Genomic DNA, 26,879 nt, shown 5'->3' with positions numbered 1-26,879 from the left:
ATGTTCCTTGGCCACTGCGTCCCTCCAGGGAATGTCGTTTGGCATTGCCATCCCTGTACACAAGGTGATTGCAGTCCAGACTGTTCTCGTCTAAGGTTCCCAGATGGTGGAACAAGCTACTGACTGCTACCAATCTTCAAGAATCTCTTGAAAACTCATCTCTTCTGAGAGCACCACTCACTTTTCTGAATCCTAAACTTTCTGTAGCTATAGGAATGGTGAAGAGAAATTCAAATTCAAAGACAGCTTTATACAGGTGAGAGCACACACACAAAATGACAGACTAACTTGTATTCTGAGGGAGCTGGGGTGTCAAGGCCTTTACGGAAGGTGCCTTCTATCTCGGCTGCCAGTGAGTCCATGGGGAGGACAGAGGCCAGCGCAGTGTACCGCTGCACCGTGCTGTTGGGCAGGCTCTTGTTTCGCAGGTTTTTAATGTCCTCTCGGGCCTCGCAGAGCATGTCCTCACACTCTGAGTACTTGTCCTGCAGGTCCTTGAGCTGCAGACGGGGGCACAAATCAGTCAAACTGCAAAAAGTCAAAAAGGATTGAATGTGTACACAGGAGGAGCTGAACATAATATGGCTGAGGTTTGCTTCTGCAATACACATACACAGGTGGATGTCAGGATGTAGAGAAGGGGTTTAAGGGAAACCATATGGTGGCTCTCACAGCAGCTGGCATGCATATTAAAAATAGTACATATCAGCTGCACTTTTTCCTTTCAAGATTTCTTTGCTTCCTGCACATTGTGGTTTGTTAAATGCTCACAAATATACAAAGTTCTGTTGGCTGGATTTGCAGCTGTCTATGCTTCAGGCTCGTGTGTCTACATCCCGACAACAAAATTTAACAGAGAGAAAATTCAGAGAGGAAAACAAAACTGAGTGCACTGTTGAAGTCACTGGGAAAATTTGACAGTAAGGGTCTTGCCTCTGACTGAAGTTTCATCTGGCTCTCACGGGAGGCACTCAGGTGTTGGTTCAACTCTTCATTCTCATGGGTGAGCTAGAAGAACAGGGTGAATAAAGTTAAATGAGTTTTTCTGTGATTTACTGTGATCGATACTTGAAGAACATGGAAACATTCGGAAGCAAAGATCGGTATTTAATGACATCTGTTGCAGAACTCTTTATAAAGTCTGCAATTGCTCCTTGAGGACATGTTGCTTGGAGAATGCGTGTGTGTGTGTATCCCTCACCCCTTTGCAGCGGGCTTGCAGGTCCACAATCTGAGCGAGCAGTGAGCTGATCTCCTCCTGCTGTCGGACAGAGTCTTCTACTTTCCGTGCTAGCTCCTCTGAGAGGTCGACCACCTGCTTGTTGACAGAAGCTGAAACACACAGATCAGATAAATGCACTTGTACCTGAGCTACAGTTACATTATTTTCAGTTATTGAAAATGTAAGACTGTAACACTTACAGAGCTCTTCCACACACACCATCATCAGCTCCTGTTCTTGCTCCTCGTAGTTGGTCGTCTCTGTTGTGAGCTCATTAGCCTGCAATGTCAAAATGTCAGGCTTAATGCTTGGGCAAGCATAAGTGTGTAATGTTGTATTACACTATACATTTTATGAACTCATTAAATCTTTTATATTTTTCTACATACATTTAATGTATTTGTTAAATTCACATCAACAGTATATTTGATTCAGCCCTAAGCTGTGATAATACAAAAGGTGTTACTCTGCCAAATATTGACTGACCTCGTCCTCAACATCAAATAATGACTTATTTATATTTAGAGGTGTTTTTAGTTTGCATTATCAAGTGTGAAATGAGAATGCATACAGTTTTTGCTAATAAATGTGACTGTGTGACTGAAATTATTTGTTTATGAATAAAATGAACAATATAAACAATATCAAAATCTACATTTTGTAATAATAATGACATTTCTTGAAAATGTCTTATTTGATCTTGTATGTACGAGCACCTTTTCTGTCATTTCATTCTGTGTGACAACTTTGTAACGTTGCTTACCTCTAATCTCAGTTTGCGGTTCTCCTCCTCTAAACCCTTCAGTTTCTGCTGCAGGAAGTCATAGTGGACGAAGTTGCTGAGAGAACTGCATGTTTCATTCCTTTTTATCCTGCAACAAGAAAAAATGTGTCCACATTAGACAACTCACCTCTTTTTTCCATTAGAAAAATGATCTAAAGGAAACCTGAAACAGTATGTAATCCACTCCAATATTTACTAACAATAAAAATTATTTTATACTCTTTTGCAAATAAAGTCACCTGGCTCTTAATCTGACTGGAAAGAACTTGTTAAAAACTAAATCTGAAATTATTGCGATAAATTCTTTATCTGGAATCAGAAAATGACTGACTGCTGACCAGCTTTGTATCTTTCTAACACTGCTTCAGTTCATCAACTTCAGACAACTGAAGGAAGAATAAAAATTTTATAATTGAGTAGTAATTAATGCCTCTAAAAAGGCTGTAATGAAGTGAAATGTAAAGAGAACACTTAAGAACAGTGGTAATGATTAAGTGCAGATGGGAGGGAGTTTAGTAGAAAGCTTAGGCAGAAACTCTGAGAGGATCAGTGGAGATGTTCCGACGCATGTTTACACACAGACACAGTGTACTGAACAGCAGTATGAAGCTTATTTTATTAAAAAGTTAAGAGGTTGCTCTTTATGTTCTGAAAGGGAAATTAGATGAGTATTGTCAGTTTAGGTGTGGTATTTGCTCAGGTGTTTAGTTTTATGAATAACAGTAATAATCTTATTTAGAAGTAAATATACTAAGTCACAAACCTACACAAACTAAGTACTATATGCTTTCATGAAGCTAAATATTCCCAGTGGTCATTCCTCAACCTCCGTGTATGTGAATGTGTGTGCCGTACTCACGGTGAGAGCGACTCAGCGTTCTCAGTCTCTTCAGTGCTTGCATAGAACTGAAGGAGGTCATCTCGCATTGAGAGTTCATGACGAAGTTGAGCGATCTAGAAAATGAGTCATGATTACTTGAGTTCAGCTGACTGTAACATAACACAGATCATGTGGTTCAGTGTGACTGCATTACAAGGTTTATTTATACCTCCTCCTTTGCAATTTCAAGCTGTTCATCCAGAATTTCATTGCGTGCCGTTATTTCTTGGTTTTGCTTCAGGAGGGACTGACCAATCCGCGCTGCTAACTCCAGATCCCGCTCTTTCTGCAAATTATTCAAAATAATGCATTTATTTTCCTAGTCAACAATGTCAGTTTGACATTTTTATATACACTGGGTTTTTTTTTTGACACAGTAACAGTTTCAGGGAGAAACTTTTTTTTTTTTGACCAAATCTGATCGGACTGATAGAAACAAAGTGATGGTCAGTGAGGCAAACAGATTTAATCCTCTTTAATCCCATTCATCTGCTGAGTGTCTCTCTCTTACCTCTTCCAGAAGGTGGGTGACTGCCTTAATGTCATGATACGTCTTGGTGACCTGGCCCACTCTGTCTGAGCACAGCACTGAGGGAGGAGGGAGGAGGGAGAGAGGGATTTAATGAATGGAGGAAGAGACAGAGCTGCAGATGGCACTGATCCTGCAACAACACAGCCTTGATAACTGATTATCACGAGCAATAATAAACAGACAGTCGGGAAGCTTTTTGACTTTGACTGATCTCTTCCTCTGTTCTTGTTTTCAACAAGCTACTGAACAAACCACCATTATGAGAAAATTTAATGACTAAAACAGACCAGTTTTCACTATTAAAAGAGGTAAATAGAGTTTGATATGTTTTATATCCACTTATGATTTAATTAGGTTTGGTGATATCACTCTTTCTGAACAGTTACTACAGTTTAAAAAATGAACATGCCGATTAAATCATTTGTCCAGTGCTGTTAAGTCTCTTTCCCTTTGATATTTTATTGAAAGTTTTGGGTTTTCTGTTGCATTTCTGGATGCGCTCCTCTGATGAAAATAGATTATGTATTATAAATATTTAAAACAGGAATAATATTCATAGATCACATGATCATGTAAACCAGTGAAGAAAAAGAGGTTGCTCTCTTAAACATGCCCTTGTCACATAATTATTATTTAATATTAACCTGTAACAACATCAACAATACAAACTCTGAGAGTGCCATTTGTATGAATGAGTGCCTGGAGTAGAGCACACCTCTCCTTAAAGTTTCCAGAGCTACAGACCACAACATCTCTATATGGTCAGCCAGATACTGATCCTCTTAGCTTGATCCTTTTTAGCCCAGATAAGACACCAATAGAGACCTCGTTCTCCTGGATACCAATATAGCTCAACGGGAAAGACTGCCAGGGCTAAACTGACAAAGCGTTCACACCGGCAGGACATGTACAGCATGGAGGGGACAACAGTGACTGGCTATTGACCTGAAACTATGTTTACATCCTGGAGCACAGTTTGTTTATGTCCACTTCAAAGTCAATACGGATGAAGACTTGTCAGTGCTTAGACAGATCTGGTAGTGACGTACACAGGTTCTTAATCAAAGCCATTAATGTATTTTACACGAGCCAAATACCGAAAAGCAATGATCATTAATAATTTTATATTGTTAATTACTCAAATTCCATCAGAAGTACAAATGGCATTGCTTTGTCTGCCAAGGTCAAACATTATAAACAATAACCATTAAGTAACTGCCAACAATAACTGATAGGTGCTTAAGATGAATTTCGTCTTTAAACATCCACCTTTTCTCTGTTTACGGAGGCGCATTTCCCTAATGCAACTGTGAATAACGCAACACACCTTTAAAATCAGTAGTGTAATCTTACTGCAGTAGAAAGCTTAGCTGGACAGAGATGGCATGTTGCTACATAGCCAAGTAATTAGATTGAGGTACTTGAATTTGGCAAAGAAACACAGTGATTGGATATCTGTATCAGTGTCTAATCAGCCTAATGGAAAGAAACTAACCCCAGGCTGAACTACTGCACTGTAAACTATAGCTGTCCATAAATTATACAGCATAAATAAGGTCTATAGTTGATTTACAGTATGGTAGAGGTCATGGCTTCATCCTCACTTCATCCTCCTTTAAGAAAAATGTAGAAACAAAAATGCCTCAAAAGTGTGAAAGTTGATGGGCACCATGTGTCAAAGTCCTCCTGACGAATGATGTTGAAAACTCTTTTAAGTTTTAGAACTCACTGTTGGCTATATAGCAAGTCCACTGGTAGGAAGTCATGTTTCTGTCAAGGACATTTAATAAGGGCAAATCCGTGTTAGAGTTGGTTACCTGATAGAAGGATTAATCTGTCATTAATGGCCAACTCTGCCTCCCAAGTGCAGGTCATGGACACTGTTTCAGGAACTGATTCAGTTCTAATCATAAATAAAATATCTAAGATAGTGATAATCACATCAAAAAATATCACTCAGAGGAATTAAAAATTTAACAGCTACAAATCAGTGACTACTGAGAAAACTTCTGCTGCTGAAGTTCATGTGCTATGATTGAAAGCTACTAAATGGACACTGAGGTGAGGTGATTTTTGCTCTTTCCAAAGTCAGGATTAAACTTGACACTAAATAAAAGGTATAACAGATGCATTTAAATCATCCACCTTCAACACTTTAATCCACAAGACTGTCAACACATCTCTTTCTGATAATGAGACAATAGCTGCTTATTAATGTTCACTAAATAACTTTCAACCTAAAACCATCTTATGGTTAATTGTGTAATTGAAGTGAAACACCTTTGCTGTATTATATGAACTAATCAAATATTAACCAAATACTTTCCACATATCGTATTGTACTTTAAGTGGATTGTAGCAGCAGGAGCCTCAAGCGGTTTCAGATACTGTCCTATAACTGAGCACTGAACTACACACTACACATCCAGTCCACTGCAAACATTCCCTCCGACATTCCCTTCAGCAAGCACCTAAACTGTACTTCCCACCAAGTCTCACCAGCTGAAACACCTGATCTATTTCCTCCTGACCTGACTGACAGAAGCTATGCCAGCTGGAGGGTTTAGGGTTGAGCTAAGTCCAGGCAGCTACCCTGAACATTGTTCCTATGGATCTATGTTGCTGAGTTAGGTTTACTTGTGACGTCTGTTGTGTTGAGGGGATCAGACAGGTATGGATGAGCTCCAATAGTAAGGTTTACATTGATCCCCTATTGATCTGTATTGTTCTGAAGGGGCAAACTTGACAAGATTGGTAGGAGCTAAAATTTCTCTCACAGATGCTTCTTACTGCAAATCTGTCTGGACAGGTTTTTTAAAGAAGCTAAACAGAGAACAGTCTTTAGTATATACTGTATATTTTACAGTGGTAAAATAGATTTCAACATGAAGAGTTGATCCATCACTGATTTAAGCCGGATTTCACTTTAGGATCCCAGTGTAATAAACACATCCGCACAATATAAAGCATAAGCTAAAATCAGCTTAAGTCTAGATGCACTGAAAATTAATCAAATTTAGTCGTTCCTGTTGCATAACAGGAAGGCCACAAATTTGTCAAGAACGTCCTCTCGCTCTGGAGGGGTGCCCATGTTGCAGTATTTGAGCCGGCGCCAGCCACATCCCCGTTCAGACAAAGAACGCCCCATCCAGAGGAGAAATAGAGGAGAATCCCTGCTCACATTAACTGCTCCAATTAAACAAAAGATGTGTTCACGAGCACCTTTATCATCTTATATGTACAACCATGTTCTTCATTATAAAAACATGCATCAATTTGAAAAATACTGTAAATCGATTAAGACAAACTGCTCTACACCTTAAACCAAGCAGTAACCTCAAATGAGCTTTTATAAGAATCATACTTTCAGCACCTGAGAGACACATGACAATACTGGATTGAAACTAGGGCAGAAGCACAATTCATGTACACAGACCACAAAGTAGTCTCATTGGACCAATTTTAATTCTTTACGCTGAGAAAATAATGTTCCCACTCTAATTTAAAAAATAACACACACAACAGACTAAGTAAAGCATGCCAAGAGGAAAGAAATAAAGAAAAATAGAAACTGTAGCAGTGAAATACTATTCCCTAAGATTCTGATATCCATTTATTAACCACAGCAGTAAAAGACAAATCCAACATTTGTAATCCTGCCAATAACAACTGCTTGTATGTACACACAGCTTGATTGTGCTGCTGCAGAGTGTGTGGTCACATGCACGTACACACACACACACAGGCCCAGTGACCTTCACCACACTAAGAGGAAACATTTAAGCTGATAATATTTACAAAACTTTACACATCCTGGGGAAATTTTATCCTGAACTAAAGCATCCTTATGACAAGAGCTGCAAATACAGGCATTCTGCTGACTGCGTGATGTCCCTTCAATGACATCACTGCCCCGCAGTACATGCAGTGCACTATAAAGTATTAAAGTACTTAGATAACCTTGACCGTGCAGCGTACAACTATGCATACAAGAGAGCAATATTTGACTTGCAGGGTAGAATTAACATACTAGCCATGAAACTTTAGACTCCTTGCTTTTCATCTTTTCTTCAATCTCTCCTTTAAGTAATTGCTCTGCAGATCACTGACCAGTTCCTGATGCATTCGGGTTTCTTATCCCCTGAAACATCAACAGCACTGCCTTATCTCACCTTGTGTCACCTCCCTGCAAAGGCCGTCGTTGTTGTTATTATTGTTATTGTTATTGCTATTGAGGCATTTCTTCTCATCCTCCACTACTTCATCCACAAGACTGGAGGTGCTCTTCTCCTCTTCGTCCTCCTCAGACGCTGAGGAGCTCCACACCTCCATGGTGACCGAAGAAAAACTGCCCTCCGTCTCTCCGTCCATCGGTTAAATCCCTTGTTCTCCTGATTCTACTGTGTGTTGGCTGTGCTGTGACACACCAGCTGTGCCTCTGGCATCATTCTGCCAGCCTGTGTGTATGTGAAAACAGTGTCCACTAGCCTACGTGAGTGGGTGTATACACCTGTGTTTGTGTGTGCAAGAGAATCTGAGCTGCTTGGTGTTAATATATAATCCCTCAGACTGTAGGAGCCATCTGTCGTCATGCCTGCCTCCGTTCACCTGGCCACGTTGGACTACCGGGTAAGAAAACAAGGGAGGAAGAGGAGGAGGGGTGAAGAGGAAGAAAAATCTATACTGGGAGCCACAAAAGCTGATATTGATCACACTGACCTTGGTCCAAGCACAAAAATAGAATTACTATATGCTTACAATTGAAAAGATAATTCAGGATGGAAAAGCTGATGCAGTATAAAAGGATGCTGCACAAAGACCTCCCACCCCTGTGAAATGAGGAAGATGGTAGGTTCCGCCTGTGCCAATGGCTGCTCTTATTCTACACATACGTAATACCCGATAGAGAGAAGGCTCTGCGTAATACTGGTGCAGACAGAGCCCCACCCACTTTACAGGGGTCTTGCAGGGAGATTTTATGTATTTTGACTGGGATCATTCTGAGGAAACCACACAAAAAAAGAAAATACTATTTTATTTTTTTCCATTCAGAAGGTCACGTCAGGTTTTTGATCCCTCTATTCAACCACATTTCTTCCTGTATTAAAATAATGATTCCTTTTGTGTAATAAAAAAATTAAGTTAATAATTAATCCAGAGTGACTAGTTTATTGAGGCCAATGTCTGCACAGTTTCTAGACATTTTTCTAATCAAATTAATGCATCTTGTATATTCTGAGGATTTGATAGTTGCTTTCTATTAACACATAATGTATGATTATTCTGTTATGTGACTTTCATTTGTTTTGATTCCAAAAAAGATCAAATCACTACAAAAGGACTTCCTATGAATTGTCAACTCTGTTTACTCATATTCACTGTCCTGTCTCTGTCTGTCCCATGTCTTTGCAGTTGGTAACCTCAGACACAGCAGTTTCTTACAATCAAATATTAAACTCCTCATTCATTTTTTACTCACACACTGACTCTTTCCAGGTCAAATGCCGCACACAAGAGACAGTGGAGACACAACTTTCGCCATCTGTGCTATCCCATTTCTTCCTTTTTGTACCCTATGCAAATCTTTGAAAGAAGCAATGGTTCAACAACTAGAAGTTAACCAGGCGGGACAACAACTGCGTAACTAAAGATGCTGCAGGGGAATACAGGCCTTAATGAAGTAATGTCGCAGGTACTTTGCTTGTAACAACAAACAAAGACGTGACAAGTGCTTCATCTTTGAGTCACCACCCACTAGTAAAATCAACACTGCAGTGTTTTGATTCAACCTGCTCTAAACATCATACTACCAGGATTAATGAGATCAACCCTATGAACTATCTATCAACTTACAACATGCGTTACAGGAAGTTTGTTACAAAAATAAAGGCAATAAAGCACAGTTTGATAATAATTAACTCCACCCACTTATGTAACTCATTGTCAGGATCTAATGAACACCATATCAACAGTACAAGTTTCACTGGTAAAATATTTGTCTGAGGGAACACCCTGAAAGGTCATTTGCCTCCTGCACAACAATCACGCAGAGGTCATATTGTTGATAAAATACATGTAAAGTCAGAATTTATTAAGGATCAGACATGTTCTATTTTATAACAAAATGTCAGTACAAGAGCAGAACATGCAGCAGGACGATGTTTAAATTTTAACCAGACAAGTGCACTGCATGCCTGAACTGATCGGTGCTATTTCCCATGAACTCCTTGTTGTGGATCAGTGGTTTTATATGTAATTTCTGTAAATACTGGTCATGTCATCCAATGAAACGTGGTTTGTGGTTTATTCACTTCATAACTACAATCAGTCTCACATCCTTTGTGAAATTAAATATTTCTCCTTTTACCAACCTTATAAAGCTGAGTGTGGTGAACATGTTTGTAAGCAATTTTCTATTGACACACCCAGCAGACACAGAGCGACTTCATTATTCACTGTGTTTGCTTCCACTCAATGAATATTATCATTTACTCTTTTGTTATTTATTTAGTGCTGGATTTGTAGTGTCCAGAGCTGAGAGGATCTGCAGAGCTGACTGAATTTCAACTACAATCAATGCCCTCCACATTACATGTAGATTTTGGTACTGAGATATATAGAGATGGGTAGAGATAGCTATATAACACTGACAAATATTTAGGACCAGCTCAATCATACTTAAGACTTCAGAGGGAAAAAAATAATAAATAAAAGGTAAAGGTAAAGGTAAAGGTAAAGAAGAAACAAAACCATATGTGACCTGTAAAAGGAGGCAAACACTGCAACATGGCACACCACGGCACAATCCAGCCCAGTTTAGTCTGTCCTGCTCCTGATAGCAATATCTGGCTTGGCCTCACCTGGGTACAGCCTATCTAGCATTATGAGGACACAGCCAAACAATCTCATGAAATCCCATCACTACAGTAGAAGGCCCTCAGGGGTAAGGGAACTCTTGGAATAAAATTCAGATTAGCAGATCTTTCCTTAGAAAGAGAGGCTTTCATGCATGAGCACAAGTTAAAAAGCCAACACCAGTGAGTTCCTTAATCTTTTGTAATGTTGTATGGCTGCAAAGTAAACACAGCAGATATTGGCACATTTACACATTTGCTGAATGTTGTATCACTGGACAAACCACAGATTTACTGACTTTACATCATGAATGTAAAGCTATGCTCCATTACATTTGCTCCAAGATTCAATGAGTGTTTTAGAATAGTTACCATAATAAATAACATAATAAACAATGACCAGTTAGATACACAGCGACTATAGCAGTTAAGGTGAGGATACCACAACCTCCCATCACTCCTCAGGTCTAGACAACATATGCATCTAATTAAAAACCCTTTCTGGGTTGGCATGCCCACAATGTCATCATGGTCCCATCTGCCAAGTGGAATCTTTAGGAAGCCAAGTGACGTCAGGTTAATCGGCTTGCTGACATTTGACATCTGTGACTCACAAATGTGGCAGAGAGTTTGGAGGAGAGGAGAGGGTACGGGATGTTAGGCTCCACACACACACACACACACACACACACACACACACACACACACACACACACACACACACACACACACACACACACACACACACACACACACTCACACTCACACTCACACTCACATTTAAAAAAATAGGAGCATGACGGACAGTATTATCCTTTTAATCAAAAAACAATTATAATCAAAAAACGATTCAGCCAGGATGACATTATCAACTTGCTTGTTTTCCTGATACAACACTTCAACAACTAAAATATCTAATTTACTACAGAACAAGATGTAGAAAAACTGCTAATTTGTGAAATGAAGAAGTTGGAACTAACAAATGTTTGGTAATTTTCTGAATAAATGACATATAAAAACAAAAAAACTGCTACACCAGAAGTGCTCTGGGACTCCAACAAGAATGATCACTCAGTTTGGATAAAAAGCAACATTACAGATTTATTCCTAAACAGACTAAGTCCAAATGATAATGGGTGTAGAAAAAGATGTCCCTGTTATCCCATGTGTAAACATGTATTATTATCTGTACAGCTTTACCTTCAGACAAACTGGCAGCAACAAATATCAAATTTCAACTTTTTTTTTATCTTCCCTAAGGAATTATAACATATTTGAAAATACAATGGACAACAAAGCAAGTGATAAATTACCAAAGGCCGTGCCTGAACAGGACTCTTTTCACACATTACACCACATGTCACCACATGTCCAAACTCTAAATGGTTAATATCTCACCTGAGAAATAGTATCAAAGTTTAATAAAGGGTTAGGTACAGACGCAAAAGTATCTGTTTGACATTACTGTTTATCTAAATAGAGCCCATCACACCCTGTAGCATCCCGGAGCACTTCCAGTGTAGCAGTTCATGTTGCATGTTGTATCTTTGTAAGAGTGTTTTTATTGCATTTCTGGATTTGGAGCGCGTTTCCCGTAATGTTTTGTCCTTAGGGGCCGCCATAGTAAACTCATTAACAGTCTAGTAAAATGCCCTCTAACCAGAATCCTAAAACACATCTTTCACATAATTTGGCAACCCCCTAAGAACATTACAAAAGGTAACAGAAGGTAGAAAATGCACAGTTTACAAATACTTAACATGTATTGTATTTTTCTACTTGTGAATGTATTTTGACAACCATATTTTGATCTAAATTAATACTCTGTCATGTTTTTTATATTTACATATAAATCCCAAATGCAGATTTCTGCGAAAGGTGAAAATAAGTAGTTTACAGTAGACATTAAAAAAATTACTCTTACTCACTCACTAAACATACAGTGCAAACAGCATATCATTAGGAAGAAACACTTTCCTCCTTGTATCATTACCAAAAGAAGATTTGTAACTAGTTTGTAAGACCAAAAACATTTTGAGTCACCTAATGACAGGCACACCCTCCTGCTTTTAAATCTGTTCAAGTATTTGCCAGATGAAAAGCTGCTGTCACACAGTTCTTGCCAAAACACCAAAGTGGCATATCAACTTTCAACAAAGCTTCTAACTTCATTTGACTATAAGAGGCTAAAATGAACACAAAGACAGTATGATGAACTGTTGGGACCATCCTTACTTTCTCATATTTACTTTCCTTTGAAGATACATGGCTTGTGTTGTTACACCTAATAGATTCTTCAGACAAACAGAAGCTACAGTCTGTATACTTTTACTAGATGAAATAAAGGGGGATTTTTCCAAGCTTAACAGTAAAGCACCTTGAAACATGGAGCCCAATTATAAGGCAACAATACAGCAAAAACTAATGAATGTACGTATTAAAACACAGGCTGCTAACAAATGTCTGTATATTTGCTCTAATGTGATCTAATCATTTAATGCAAAACAAAGTGGTCACTCATTCAAATGGTCTCTTTGAATAAGATAGTGTGGTTTCTCTTTTAATAAAATCCAAGGAGTTCTACATTGGCAGAATATCTACTACACACTTATCTGTATGTTACATGAATGAAAACAGTACTCACAGAAGTACTTGAGTGTCTCTTCGATCTGCTCATATGTGAGTCCCAGAGCGACTTCTGGTGGCAGCAGGGGTGTGTGAAGCCAGTCATCATTGTCGTACCCAAACACACTGTCTGCTCGAAGAGTGTAGTTGGGCCGGGCCTCTGATAACAGGCTCACTATCTCCAACTCCGGCAGGTCCGAACAGAGGTCTGAGCATGGGGAGGGTTTGTGTTTGAGTGTGTGTATAAAGATTCACTTTCACAACCATTACTAGGCTGATATGTCACCTACAATGAGACACTGCCCTCTACTGATAAATGTAAGAACCTACAACATTGTCTTTCCCAAGTGAATATTGTTCACTGAAATAGTAATTTGCAGATTGATGAGTAAGGTAAGTTTTCATGTGAATATTCAAATGAGCCACATACAAGCTAAAAAAGCTAAAAAAAAAAAAGATTACTCAATCTATCATTTATGACCTACCTGTTAAAGTTGATACATCATGGCAGGGCTGTTGTTCCAGGTCCCTGAGGTTCCCTGGTGAATTAAGCTGAAGAGGCAGGGGGTCCACGTCCAGGGCCTCCAGCGCCTCCCCCCGCCCCTCATGGAGGGAGAAGGCTAACTGGGAGTCCAGGTGGGCCTGTGGGGGCCAGGAGGGAGGAGAAAGAGGAGCGGGAGGAGATGAAGAGGATGGAGGGAAGGCAGGGTGGGACAGCTTGACTGTGGCTGGAGGGTTCAGCGTGAAGGCAAACTCAGAGCTGGGTGTCCCAGTGTGGGACTGAGGCCCCCTGGTGGCTCAGGGAGTAAACACAGGCTTCTAGGGCATCAAGCTCTGAAGGCCTGAGAAGAATATGACTAGACAGAGGAAAACAGAAAGAGAAAGAGATGGAAGAAAAGAAAGAACAAACAATAAAATGTTAAATGTGCAGTAAAGTCTCTAATAAGGGCTGAATGATACTAATATCACAATGATTTTGCAGAATATTGCAATTTTGTCACATTCATTTACTGTAATTTGACGTGAGGACAACTTTCAATCTTTCAGATTCAGAGAACATATAGAATAAAACTGAGCCAATGCTTAACAATTACTCTGTATGAATATAAGGATAGTTTGTATCTGACCATGGGCAATTTAATATACCCATAACTGGTCAGAAACAACTATAGAACAACTGATACTGGTAGTAAATGCTTTTGGAAATTGAAATGCTTCACAATTTTTCTAATATTTTCTCAATTATTTGTGCAGCCCTACTCTTAACTAGCAAATAAAGTGTCATATAATTACCATGTAAAACAGGAGCTCCAATGGCATAATAATACAATGCATACAATCATATATGTGGTCAGTTTAAGGTTATTATTCTCACAAACCTCCCCCACAATTAACAAGAGAGGTTAGACTTATTAAAAAAAACAAAAAAAAAAAAAACAACATAGTTAAAATAAACATACTGAACAACACCAAACTAGTCAGGCTCAATTTCTAATACATCTATTTAAGTAACTGAATGAGATTCATTTATTTTTCAAAAGATTCCAACATCAAACCTTTTGTGTGATCAAAGAGCTTTTCACTAAAAACAAAGCAGGGCCTGGCCTCCTGTCAGGGTTTCAGGGTCACAGAGATGAAGTTACCACAGCCTGAAACTACACACAGATCAGGTTCCCCAGCATAACTGCGACACTCCAATAAACACACACCACACAGCATGAGGCAGCTCATGATATATGAATTACACACAGAACCATTAACACTTCATGCCATACAGTATGTGCACTTTATACCACCTATTTTATACAAATATAGAAAAGTATAGATAAATATTGAAAAAAAAAAAAGAATTTTATATGTTTATGTAAGATATACAATTTACAATTTTGCATTAGAACATATATTGTATGTATTTCTTCTTTAAAGATAATGGAAAGTGGCCAATTTATTTCAAATTTATATAATGATTTTTAACTGCACTTCTTATATTCAGTACCATATCTCACAGATTTTTATATAGATAATGACAGTATTCGCACACAGTTCGAATAGCTGTGTATTATTGTTGGAATAATGTTTTTCTCATAAACTGAAGTCGCATAAAGCCTTCATGCTTTACCTAGGCTGGGTACAAAAGGGCAGTTGATACCCCAGTTATTGCAGTCAATAAAACATGCTCGCCAGAGGGCAGAGGGTTAGGCCCAATTAAAGCAACAGCCGCTAGACAGCCATGATAACGACAGCACTGGCACATACACACGACACACACACAGCTGAAGACTGCAGCTGTGCACACATTGTAACACACCCACCTCATTACCCATGAGTTAACCCCCCAGCACCAGTATCACTATCACCACCACCACCACCACCACAGAGGCCCTTTATTTTTCCTTCCTCCATGTTGGTCTCCTCTGTTGTCCACAGCACAGTCCATCCAATCAGCTGAGTGTTTTGGTTTGTAGCCAAAACTTCCCCATAAATCCTCTCTCTCCAGTAGATGTCACAGGAGTCTCACCACACACAAACATCTCAGCTTTTATATTCACCCCCTTCAATCTACAGTATGTGTGGTGTGAGGACAAAGGTTCTCACTAACTCTTACCCACAGGAGAATAACACTCACTTACGATGCATAGGAAACAAAAACAATGTACTCATGGAGAGAAAAAAAAGAGGCATGCTCAAAATCTTTAAACGCTCTGTCGTCTCCATTTTAGCAGTTGGTGAAACACACAGTTGGTTAGTTAACTATGCAGTCAAGTGAGACCCTGTCAGCCACAAAAATCGTTATTAGCCATCTCCCCCTTCTTTGTATTCTTGTCTTTTTACTGTGCTAGGCAGGATGCCAGAGCCAAAAAAAAGAAGAAAAAAAAACAATGTCAGCTAAGTAATCAGCTACAGCATCATTCATACAAAACATAATGGAGCTGTAGAGAAGATTAGTGCACCATCCTCAGAAACAGCAACAGAAAAAAAACAGAGTTAAAATGCCATCAGAGATTTTTGAAAGTGTACTGCAATCAGAATCAATGTGACTTTAATCTAACAAGAAAGAGAGGCTGATGCTTTCGTGCTACTGGCTTGAAGAAAATCCTCCCCCTGACCTTGGAATCTGGACTGGACCTGAGCTGAACTCATCAGAGGTAGAGGGTGTTTGAAAGGCTCTGTGTTGGTGCCCTGTGCAAACAATGCCCTTCCAGGAGGGTGTGTACGTGAGCAGAGGCACACAGGAGTGAGAGGGACACGGAGGCAGGAGGGGGAGGGGGAGAGGACGCCTGCACTGAAGGGGTTTAAGGAGGGGTGCATTTGGGTCGCGGGTACTTAGGAGAGAGGGGAAAGATACGATCTGTTAACCCTTTATATTAAGTCTGTCAGTAGCATATAAAATGTTATCACTTCATCCGATTAAGACATTTGTGTTAAACTGTGTCATAAACAGCATATGAAGTCATGAGCTATGGCCAAAAACGTGTTTAGTGAGATCATAAAGACCTTTGACCACCAAAGTCTAATCATCTCCTCATTGAGTCCACCTGAATGTTTGTGCCAAATTTGAAGAAATCTCTCAAAGCGTTACTGAGATAGATAACGACAAACACATATATTCTCTTAAACTGGTATGAAATGAAAAGGTATTTAGGCAAGAAGTACTTTGGTCCAAAAAACTGAAAATGAGTTTAAAGACAACAAATTTTAATGACCATCATTTTCCCTTAGCATTTCTTTAATTTTTTATTAAAGGTTATTTTTCAGCACTTTTGCCTTTATAGTACATAATAGAGAGGCAGACAGGAAATGTGAGGAGAAAGAGCATTTGTGAGCATTTTTTATAACGTCAATATATTGTGCATGCAGCTTATCACTGTGTCATATGTCAACAAAACTTTAGTGCCATTTTCCTTCCACAAAAATATAAACAGAAGATACCACGTCAAACATCAAGTGATGTGAAGTTCCCTAATGTGTAACTAACTCACTAGTCACCATTTACTATAGCTTTACTCTTCTTCTCCAACATATCTTGATGTTTGCCTTCATTTCAAACTCCTTTTAACACCTTGTTATCCTCCACAAGACTGCACTCAATCAAGGCGGGCCAAGCAGTGTCACATATCTAAATACGAAGCTGCTCAATTCAGGAAGTTTGATATGTGCTAAGGAGGTGATAAGTCGCGTTTGAGTCAGTGCTTGAGTGAGACCATTTATTTTGCAATCAATCTGACATCTTTCGACATTAACAATCTTTCAACATTAGTCAAATAAATAGCTTGCAGTCAGCATGTCCATGGTTTTAACTTGTTCATCAAATTACATTTAACAAACAGATGTGACTAAAAGGATCTTCTATATAATGCAAAATAATCAAGGTGGTTACAGGGAATGAGGGGGAAAGTAAAAACATCCATTTTCCAAGATGATTAATATAACAGCAAAATGAACAATATTGAGGAGAAACTGAGGCCTACTTTGAATCTAGTTTCCAGCATGTACTACACTACAAAAACTTTCAGGGCACTAGAGAATAATGCACACAAGGTCTGGATGATTGCAGATATCCAATGTTTAAGAGTTTTAGAAGCAACAGAAAATCATCAAAACTTTAAATAGCCAAGTTCTTTAAAAGCTTCCATGAATTTATTAACCTCACCTGACTTGTCTATGGAAAAAGCCAAGATCCAAACATCAGGCTGGAATAAATATTTGAACTTAATCAGCTGAGAGGACAGGATGACCCAACAGTGCATCTACAGTATGTTATGGCACTGAGATAAGCAGACGTGCATCAGTTCACGATCTGAGCACACCATTAAGTCCACAAACTATTCACAACCTGCTTACACGCACACACACACACACACACACACACACACACACACTGCATCACAAGACATTTATGGACCAAAGTAAGTGCAATATGATGTTTGATGAGTAATGCTAACTGTTTCTCTGTATTGCCAACCAATGCAATATTCTGCTGCTTAGTTTACAATATCTGTGACAGGCACACTGGACAGAACATCAACGTTTATTTTTACTCCATTTTAAACCAAACAAGGCAGCCAAATAAATAAATAAGTAAATAAAACAAAATTTTAAAAAAAAATACAGAATTAACAGACACACTAACTGATCACATTATGGTTTGCAAATTTTACAAGCTAAAGAAATATTGTTATGTTTTAGTAGTGATCATTACACACACATTATATGACCAAACAACAATATTAACCCTGCATATTTCTGAGACATGTGATGGTGGTGTATAATGTACACCGTACAATAAATCAACTAATTTTAGATTCCTTTAAAACCACTCAACATTTAATTCTTTCAATAGAATTACTTCAACTTGTAGTAAAATTTAGCTACAGCCTCAATGTCATGTTTCATCACTGACCAGCTCCACACCAGTATTTCAGACTGACAGTTATAATCCTGTAAATAATATAATGTTCTCATTGTTGGAAATTAAACTTGTTCTGAACAACCAGACTGGAGAAATGGTTAGACATCAGGGAGAAAATGAAAATAAATTGTTGGGTTAACAATTAACAACCCATACTTACTTTGCTAAGTTTATTAGTCATTTTGTGATATCAATCATAAAGAGGTAAGAGGTGACATCTGGGAGCTGTCTGAAGCCTGGCGTCATCTCACCAACCTTCTTCATATGGTCTGTCTCTTATACTATAAATAACATTTTTTTAATATCAGGCACAGGTATACACATTGCAAGCACAAAGCCCACATCATGACAAAAAGCAGGATGTAATGTCAGATACAAAACAAATATTGAGGCTCATTAAGGAGCCCTGGAAAGATATGGGAATAGACTGATAAAGATGCAGCGGCTTAAATGAAAACCTAGAAAATGGGAGGAAAGAAGTGTTGCAAGTGATTATTTTAAATATTGATTCATCTCCTGATACTGTTTTTAAATGTGTCAAGTGCTCATCTAGTGTATAAGATCACAGAAAATAGCTTAAAAGAAAAAACAAAAACAACATCACTCAGAGTCAGTGGAGCATCTTTAAAGTTCTTGTTTTGTCTGACCAACAGTGCAAAATCCAAAGATATTGTTTACAATAACATGAAAAGGAACAAAGGCTTGCACTTGAGAGGCTGGAATCAGTGAATGTTTAGCATTATTATGCAATAAATGATGAGCAATTAATTGGTTATTAAATTTGAATTTGATTAACTGACTAATTACAGTGCTAGAACAGAGTATGGTGTTGAGACAAGTGGGAGGAGAACAAATGGGAAAGGGAGCTTATCAGCTAGACACCATTAGGCATAAAATAGATGAAGAGTAGTAAAAGAGCATGGGAAACAACAGGCCAGTGCACAGAGGACCTTAATGTCACCCTGACAACTGGGAGAGCTATATCTGGATAGCAACTCCACATGAAAAGAAAGTGGTCACAAAAAGCCAAATACCACTCACTTGCTCTTTAAAGGACTGCTGCTCTGTTCACTCAACAGGCAGTCACTTAAATCTGCTCCAGGAGCTTATAAAGGAACATACGAAAACGTTGGTTCAAAACTTCTAACAACCTAATCACCTGGTGGACCTTTGAGATTTCTGCAGAAATATCAACTTGTCGGAGTTAAAAATTAGGCAAGTGTACAGAGAGTCAGGCTGCTGAGTTACTGACTGCCATGACCTTCAGAGCAGAAATGCTACTGTGTGATCCAGAGGCAAGGTTCAAATAATTATTCCAAATCGAAAATTCATTGTGCACCATTGTGTTGCCAAGACAGTAAAACAACGGATTTAGAAGGAGGCAGTGAAGTCAAGGCAAGCTAAGTTTCATTTTGAATCCAACTAAATTAATTAAATATCATAAAATACATCTTGTTTTCTCTAAGTAGCAACCAGATAGTCATTTTAATCTGACCTTTGAGTTCGAGCACTTCTTTTGGAAAAGCTGACGTGTAACAGAGATCTGCAAGAAACAAACTAAAGGAGCCCAAACCACACATAACATTGACTACCTGGAGTGTATACCAGATTATACTAATGCTCAGCTGTATTAAATTCATTGTGTAGCAGGTTACTGTACACCACAAAGTCTTTTTGAGACACACACAAACAGGATAAGATAAACACTATCAACTTCAACTTCAGCCCTTTCAAGAGATGATTTACTAAATGGGAAAATTATTATTTACCCTGTTTGTATTTGATAGCACGTCTGTTTCTCTATACTTCACCTAAAAACCTTCACTGAGAAGTGATTAAGCTAAATAAGCAGAGAAAAGGTTAAACAAGTCAGTCAGTTGCATCTACTATGAATGCCAGTGCCTTACATTTTGAGCACTATTACATAACCTCTCAAAATAAATGTGTTCTAGGTATTTTGTTGTGTTCTGTTCAGAGACAACTGAATGTAAAGCAGAGAAAACAGTAGAGGAAGTCACTGTCACAATGTCACATCTGACAGAGACAAACATAAAACTCCAGAGAGTCAGAACAGAAAATGAAATCACATTGGGACATCTAATTAGCAGGGTTGGTTCAAAGGTAGAGAGACAAGCCTTAAGCAAAATTTAATGAAAAAATGACCATGACTGATTCAACAAAGAGCAAACAACCAGGAGACTTATGGTGGCAAATCACACATAACAAAGTGGCACAATCAGGCTGACAAAACATAATTTTATTTAGTTCAGCTTTGAAATAAAAATAAACAGGTAAAAGCTTCTGTGCTGGATCAAGGCCCTTAGACACAGACAGAGTCCAGCAACAGACACAGAGACAGCATGCTAAAATGCTAATAACATTGGACAAGCCCACCAGCTACTGTATCGATTAAAAAACTGAAACAGACTTACTGTGCTGCTGCAGCAGTTATCTCAGCATGTGATGGTCTGTGGAGGAGAGGTACTGTGTTCTTCAGTGTATCCCCATCAAATTAAATCATTTCTGCTGCTCGTGCTGCTTTACCGGCCGGCTCCTGCCCTGTCCTGAGTGTGTCCTGTCAGAAAGAGAGAGGGAGAGAGCAACAGTAAGGGGGGTGGAGGTGGGGCCAAAGGAGGAGGGACATACGGAAAAAAGGCGTGCTGGTTTATCATGGTGTGTCCAAAACACAATGAATACACAGAAGCAACTTAAAAGAAGAAAAAGACAGTGATATGTGAGTCAGCAATCGCCAAGGTTATTGTAATACAGCAGTAGGTAAGGATTTCCCTCTTCCTGATGGACACAGTCATTTGCATCAGTCACTGCAAAGCTCCAGGCTCTGGTTTCTACTGTACAGGCAAATTAGGTTCACAACTATAGTTCAGACTTTATCACAGCAACAATGCTAAGTCTATTTTCCAGCATTGCTGGTCACTGATTTACAGACAGTAATCAGTGATTAATTACTAGCTATGTATAAATGAACAAACCTACACTTTTTCATCACAAAGGCCCTTCTACATTTAACAAATTAATCTTGTGGATGTCGTATCCTCTTTACGCATTTATAGATGTGTCGCTTGTATAACTGTAACATTAAAGATTCATCAGGGTGTCTAACTTGACATTATTTGGACCTGAATTTTTAATGAATGTTTACATTTGGAAGGAATTTATAGTATCTTGATGGCAAGTTCAAACCACACGCTGGGGGAGTAATGAAAACACAGATTTATTTACAGACAAAAGTAGTTGTGTGTACAGAGCAAATTTAACATGCAGCTCACAGAGGCCACTACTGTTCATTAAATCTGGCTTAACTTAATGCTGAGGACAAAAATCACACTGTACTGGTTCAGTCACCACAACAAATGACAGAACTAATGCTATCTAACCGTCTTCCCTTATGTTCTGCGCAGCATGACCAATTGACATTTGTAATTAGTTCTGGTTTGCATGTTTACATTGTAATTTTATGCCAGTCTTATTTAAGGATTGCATGTTCACCAAAAAAGGACATTGTAGTTTCTTTAGGATCTTTCACTTGTTCTAAAATAGGAGCAAGATTGCCACCTCCTCCACTAACCAACACGAAACCTGATACAGCCATGATATCACAAGAAACAGCTAAAATATTCAATTACATCACACAAGATGTTGTCCAAAAAGTAAGGAGCTTGACATTCCTCAGGTTTGCTGAACTCTCTGAACTAGCTGAATCTGTTCTTAAAGGTGACGAACGACAGAAAAGTGAAGAAGATCAAGGGAGAACTGAAAGAAACTGATGCACTATTTCACCATGTTTCTTCTCAGGGAGTTTTTCTAATGGAGAAAACACTGTAGTAAGATTATGTGAAAACAAACTTTGTGAGCTTGAACTGGATGTTATTTTGCTGTGATTTCACTCAAACACCTGCTTGAACTGAAACTGAGAAAAACAGTTAAAATTACTCAGAGATACCAATAATAACGTTGGTAAGAGTTTGTTGCTAACAAAGGCCATAGCTAATCAGAGTTATAAAATAATAAAAAGTCAAATAAACCCAGTTATATGATCAGAGGCATCTGGGCAAAAACAAAGTCAAAAACTAAAATGAATTTAATTTTGTCTTTTTTGAGTTATGCATTGCGTTATGCTCAAGCAGTATTACAGGGCCTCAAACACTGTGTCAAATAAAATGCTCTGCCACAAGACTCCAATTTTAGTTCATATGACCAGGAGAAATGAATCTTTAAAAATGACAGAGAGAGAGAGAGAGAACAAGTGACCAGTGTTTCCTCTAGGGTTTTTTTCAGTGGTCATATGAAACCAGTGGTTTTCAGTTCCAGTGCCAAAATGATCATTTTTTAGTATACTTATGTAGGGGAATACAAACAAGTTTTTCATTTAGCATGAAAAAAAACAAAAACGTCTCCAATCTTAAATATAAATAAAAAGAAAAAATGTGGAGAGGCAAAGAAGAAAAAAAGAAAGAAGACAGAGAAAGAAAAATGATACTTTCCCTTTGTCTGTACAAGACACGTAGTGTGCGTCACACAATATTCCAAACCTGGACGTCATTTTAGTTTGTGTTAACAGTGTTTTCCATTCACGCCTCTGTATTGTTAAATCTTAACCAACTGTGTTGAACACACAGCGAATAATGTGCAGATTACAATGGTTGCATTCATTTCCCATCAGCTTATGTGTGTACAGAAGGTGCACCTTCTGTCAGGCTCCACTGTCTGACTCCACAGTATAAATAAATGTATATACACAAGCTGTCCTTACTGCAAGACCACAGCCTGCACGGCTAACAGGGGGGAGGTGACCTTTTTTAACCCCAAGAATTGGGGTCACAAGTTATTTGACAGATAGAGGGTTGACGATGAAACTTTACTGGTTACTGAAATAAAGTGATTGTGTTGAACATACTGCTGTAAAGTAACAAAAACTATGATTAAAACTCATATTGTCAAGACCTGACAGTTGCTCATTCATCATTACGTTCACAAAAAGGCGGCAGTCATCAGAGTGGTGGAGAACATAATTAGCAAAACCACCAGAGGTCAAGCCCCAACGTCACTTGCTAGCTACTAATATACCCCAAACAACACACTTTTAACAGTTAGCAGCTGCTTCATTCACTTCTGACCAAAGTGTCGTCGGTGTTGGGGTTAAATTCAAGGAGTTAGTCAAAAGGTTAGAGTTTGTAGGATGTTAAAAACTGAACAACTTGAGTCGTATCATCAACACTTCCACCCACGGAGGAGGAATCCCACCCTGCAGCGTTGTGGAAATTTTCCCTCACCAAGTTTGGACAGTTAAAGACACAAACAGCACACCGACAGGTCTACAACAGAACTGTGTATGAAATTACCGGAAGAGGTTAAACTTACATGTTTGCTTCATTCGTGTCTGTTCGGGGTCGTGGTCGGCGCTGAAGTGCCCCTCGGCTAACTTGAAACTCCGCTGTCACAACGGCTGGTCCGTTCTGTGTTCCATTTGGTCAGCTTGAGAGCAAGGCATCATGGGACATGTAGTTCTGCAAATAAATAATTTTTTTCCCATCACACAAACAGTAGAGTTTATAAAAAGTAAACCATTTATGATGGATCTTTTGTTGCCTCTGTTAGAAAAGAGGAAACCTGAGCCTCTGACACTCAGAAGTCCACATGAAAATATTGGTTTTCAGGTTTCCACTTAAACCTGCAGGGATATCCTGACTCTATAACTTGCCTTAAACATTATTCTTCTCCACCTAACATATATGGGAGGGTAGTAGACCCTCATGTGGAAACTGAGCAAGACTCTATACCAGCAACTTGTCACATGCAAAGTATTTTAAGCCAGAGAAATCATATCACACCCCGTGGATATTTATGGTTAAACTATCTGACACAGATCAAACAGACTGAGCCTGCACAGAGTGTAAAACAGGTGACAGTCCTTCATGCCTGAATCTTAATGACTATAATCTGATGTATAATCTGCTAATAAATAAATAACCGATGCAACAGATCTCACAGAAGTTGATGATTTACTCACATATCTTAACTAGACTCTCTTAGGAACAGAGACCTCTACAAGCTAGACATCTGTCTGATTGTTACGTGTGCTATTACAAGAACATCTGTAGTTATTTTTAGCTGCCTCTCTTACTTTATCTGGATCCTCCCAAACTAGTAAGGGCAACCATGCGTGGCTGGAGCAAATGCTGAGCTATTTTAACCCTGAGAGGCATGCACCAAACCCGCCTGAGAATGTGCACAGACATAGCCTACTATGCACCCCCAAATTTACATGCACACACGCACACACACACATGCATGTGATCTGACCAAAACAGATGCCTCTTGTCTTGCTGAGTGTAACTTGATTGTGTGAGTCTCTGTCTCCCTCTAGTGGTAAAAGTCTGAATGAACTGAAAGATTATACAGTGAACATCTGGTTCAAAAAGTCTCTGAATTTTTGCGGATATTTTTATAAAATTCTTCCTACAATCAACCTGGTAGATTTGTCCAACCAAAGCTTTATAAACCTCTGGAATAAATGCTTCTCTGTACAGCAGCTGACATGTTGCTTGTTCTGGTAAAAAACTTTGAATAGAGCTTATTTTGTCAACTGCTCAAGGTCAAAACTAATCTGTCAAGATCAGCTTTTTCAGGTGTGGTAAATCCTGTGATCCTTGGACTGAATCCGGACAACCGAAAAACAAGACCTTTTGTTCTGTTTCTAGTTTCACGTTTAGATTTACTTGAGTCTCTTGTCCACAGTAAATCCCACAGCCACAAAAACATGTTTTAATAATCAAAGCACAGAGTATCTTCCTCCTGGTACAGGTGGTCGGCTGCAGCACTACTGTCAATTGTTTCAAAGTATTCCTCAGTGGGCAGCCAACACTACAGCCTCTGCATGTCTTCCATTTGTAGGTGATGATTAATAATTTACCACAGCCTCCATCAATCCACTGAGCTAGTGGTCTGCTCCAGGCCACTTCCTCTCCCAAGGACAATGGGGCCATTTCCTGAGGGTTGTGAGGCAGAGGACCAGAGAGAGCGAAACAGGCCGGTATTGTCAGGCAGGGACATCATATCACTGTGTCCTGTCCTTGGAATGAAAGACAGACTTGGCCATACGGGGAGATTCATGGTCTGTTTGCTGGGAGGCTACAGGGCAAGACTGGGGCCAAGTCTGCCAGACACCAGTGTAGACATCTTTTTGACTCCTGCCTACAGGATATCCAGAGGATTTCTCTGGACATGTATCTGACTTTGTAAACATATGTGTGCTGTGTTACATTACAGAGACAGAGAAAAAGAACATAAGGAGAACCTCCCGCATGTGAACTCAATGAGTGTAAGCAAGCAGCTTCAGTGAGACAGAGCAGCTTTGACACAAAAATAACTCTTTAACAAAAAACCAGTCCACAAAAAAGTCCACATTATCAAAATGTGAATATTAAATCAGTGATGGTTTAAAGACAGGTGGTTTTGGCTGGATCAACACGAGCCGCAGTCCCACACGAAACCCACTATTTTAATTCCTGGCTAATTTTCAAAATAAAGAGACTGCTGTGTTCAAAACAATGGCACCATTCATGTCACTGCAGCCTCTGTGTCCACTATCCAGGGATATCTGAGAACGCCAACACAAGTGAAAGACATGCAAAATACAACACAGAGTCACAGTTTTGACAGTAAGAAGTAGATTCAGATGCTTAGGTTTGGAATATGAAAGCACTGCCCCATCAGTGAATAGTCAAATAAACATCAAGCCCCACAAGACACACATGAAAACCCAACAAGGTCAATAGGGCCTGAAGCTATATTCACTTACTCTGACAAACATAATGGCCTATATAACCAGCAGCAACCCAGCATGCCTTGTCCCCCTCCACCCCTGTCTCTTTTAGTCTAGGAGGCACAGATGATGACTGTCACAATGGCGACATAAGAGAGAGCCGTGACAGTCTGCCCCAAGGCAGGACATAGTATATAGCCTGACCTATCAGAGTCTGTCATCCAGTCTGAACCTCACAGGCAGTTGGACAAGTTTCTGTGCAAGTGCACCACCAGTGTGTAAAAGTGAAATGTGTAAATTCAGTCCTAAAATGAGTAAGCAACAAACAAGCACACACCTTTGGCAGCCTGTATAACTTTTTAATCACTCCATCATAATTGAGTTTTTCTTTTTTCTGTGCGGGGAGGAGCACAGATATTGTCACAGTGGTGCTCAGGCACATAGCCAGTCACTCCCCTCTTTAGTAATAGGTGTTTTTAAAATTTGGTTTTGCCTCAACTGTGGGACCTCACTGAACTTTCCACGTGCATTCATTAGAAACCTCATTCCCACAGGTTTTAGATGCCTTACAGCTCTTTATATAAACTTTATATAAACTATATATACATGTATTTATCAACACACCCTGACTTCTAAGAGTGTTAGCAAATGCTTTAAATATCTGTGAATTAAGTTAGGTACTTACATGATCAATGAAAGGTTTTGTTAAAGTTTAAAGGATGATTTGATTAATCAGTTAGTCTAATGACAGAAATGGAATCAGCACCAACTTTTATAAAAGACTAGTCT

At 39.0% G+C, this 26,879-nt stretch overlaps 1 protein-coding gene across 4 annotated transcripts in view; it reads right to left on the bottom strand.

Moving 5' to 3' along the window:
* The window catches only part of hap1 (huntingtin associated protein 1), a 32,183-nt gene extending 8,339 nt beyond the window's left edge, over positions 1–23,844 (bottom strand). The window contains exons 1-12 of one of the 4 annotated variants that reach the window (XM_071504871.1): positions 23,687–23,844; positions 20,740–20,882; positions 13,383–13,754; positions 12,917–13,105; positions 3,398–3,474; positions 3,056–3,172; positions 2,866–2,960; positions 1,986–2,094; positions 1,423–1,501; positions 1,202–1,332; positions 934–1,008; positions 289–500 (exon numbers count right to left, since the gene is read on the bottom strand). In XM_071504871.1, coding sequence (XP_071360972.1) covers positions 289–500; positions 934–1,008; positions 1,202–1,332; positions 1,423–1,501; positions 1,986–2,094; positions 2,866–2,933 — 674 coding nt within the window. In that variant the 5' untranslated portion in view covers positions 2,934–2,960; positions 3,056–3,172; positions 3,398–3,474; ... (2 more) ...; positions 20,740–20,882; positions 23,687–23,844. Of the gene's footprint in view, positions 1–288; positions 501–933; positions 1,009–1,201; positions 1,333–1,422; positions 1,502–1,985; positions 2,095–2,865; positions 2,961–3,055; positions 3,173–3,397; positions 3,475–7,590; positions 10,624–12,916; positions 13,106–13,382; positions 13,755–20,739; positions 20,883–23,686 lie in introns of those variants that run through there. The other 3 variants (XM_071504872.1, XM_071504870.1, XM_071504868.1) reach the window with 3 other exon arrangements.
* Positions 23,845–26,879: the final 3,035 nt, after the last annotated feature.

The sequence above is a fragment of the Trachinotus anak genome, unplaced genomic scaffold, assembly GCF_046630095.1.
Source record: "Trachinotus anak isolate AG129_WGS33_773 ecotype Australia unplaced genomic scaffold, CSIRO_AGI_Tana_v1 ptg000019l, whole genome shotgun sequence".
NCBI lineage: Eukaryota > Metazoa > Chordata > Actinopteri > Carangiformes > Carangidae > Trachinotus > Trachinotus anak.
Note: the sequence above shows the minus strand (reverse complement) of the source record. Positions and strands in the feature narration are given on the sequence as shown.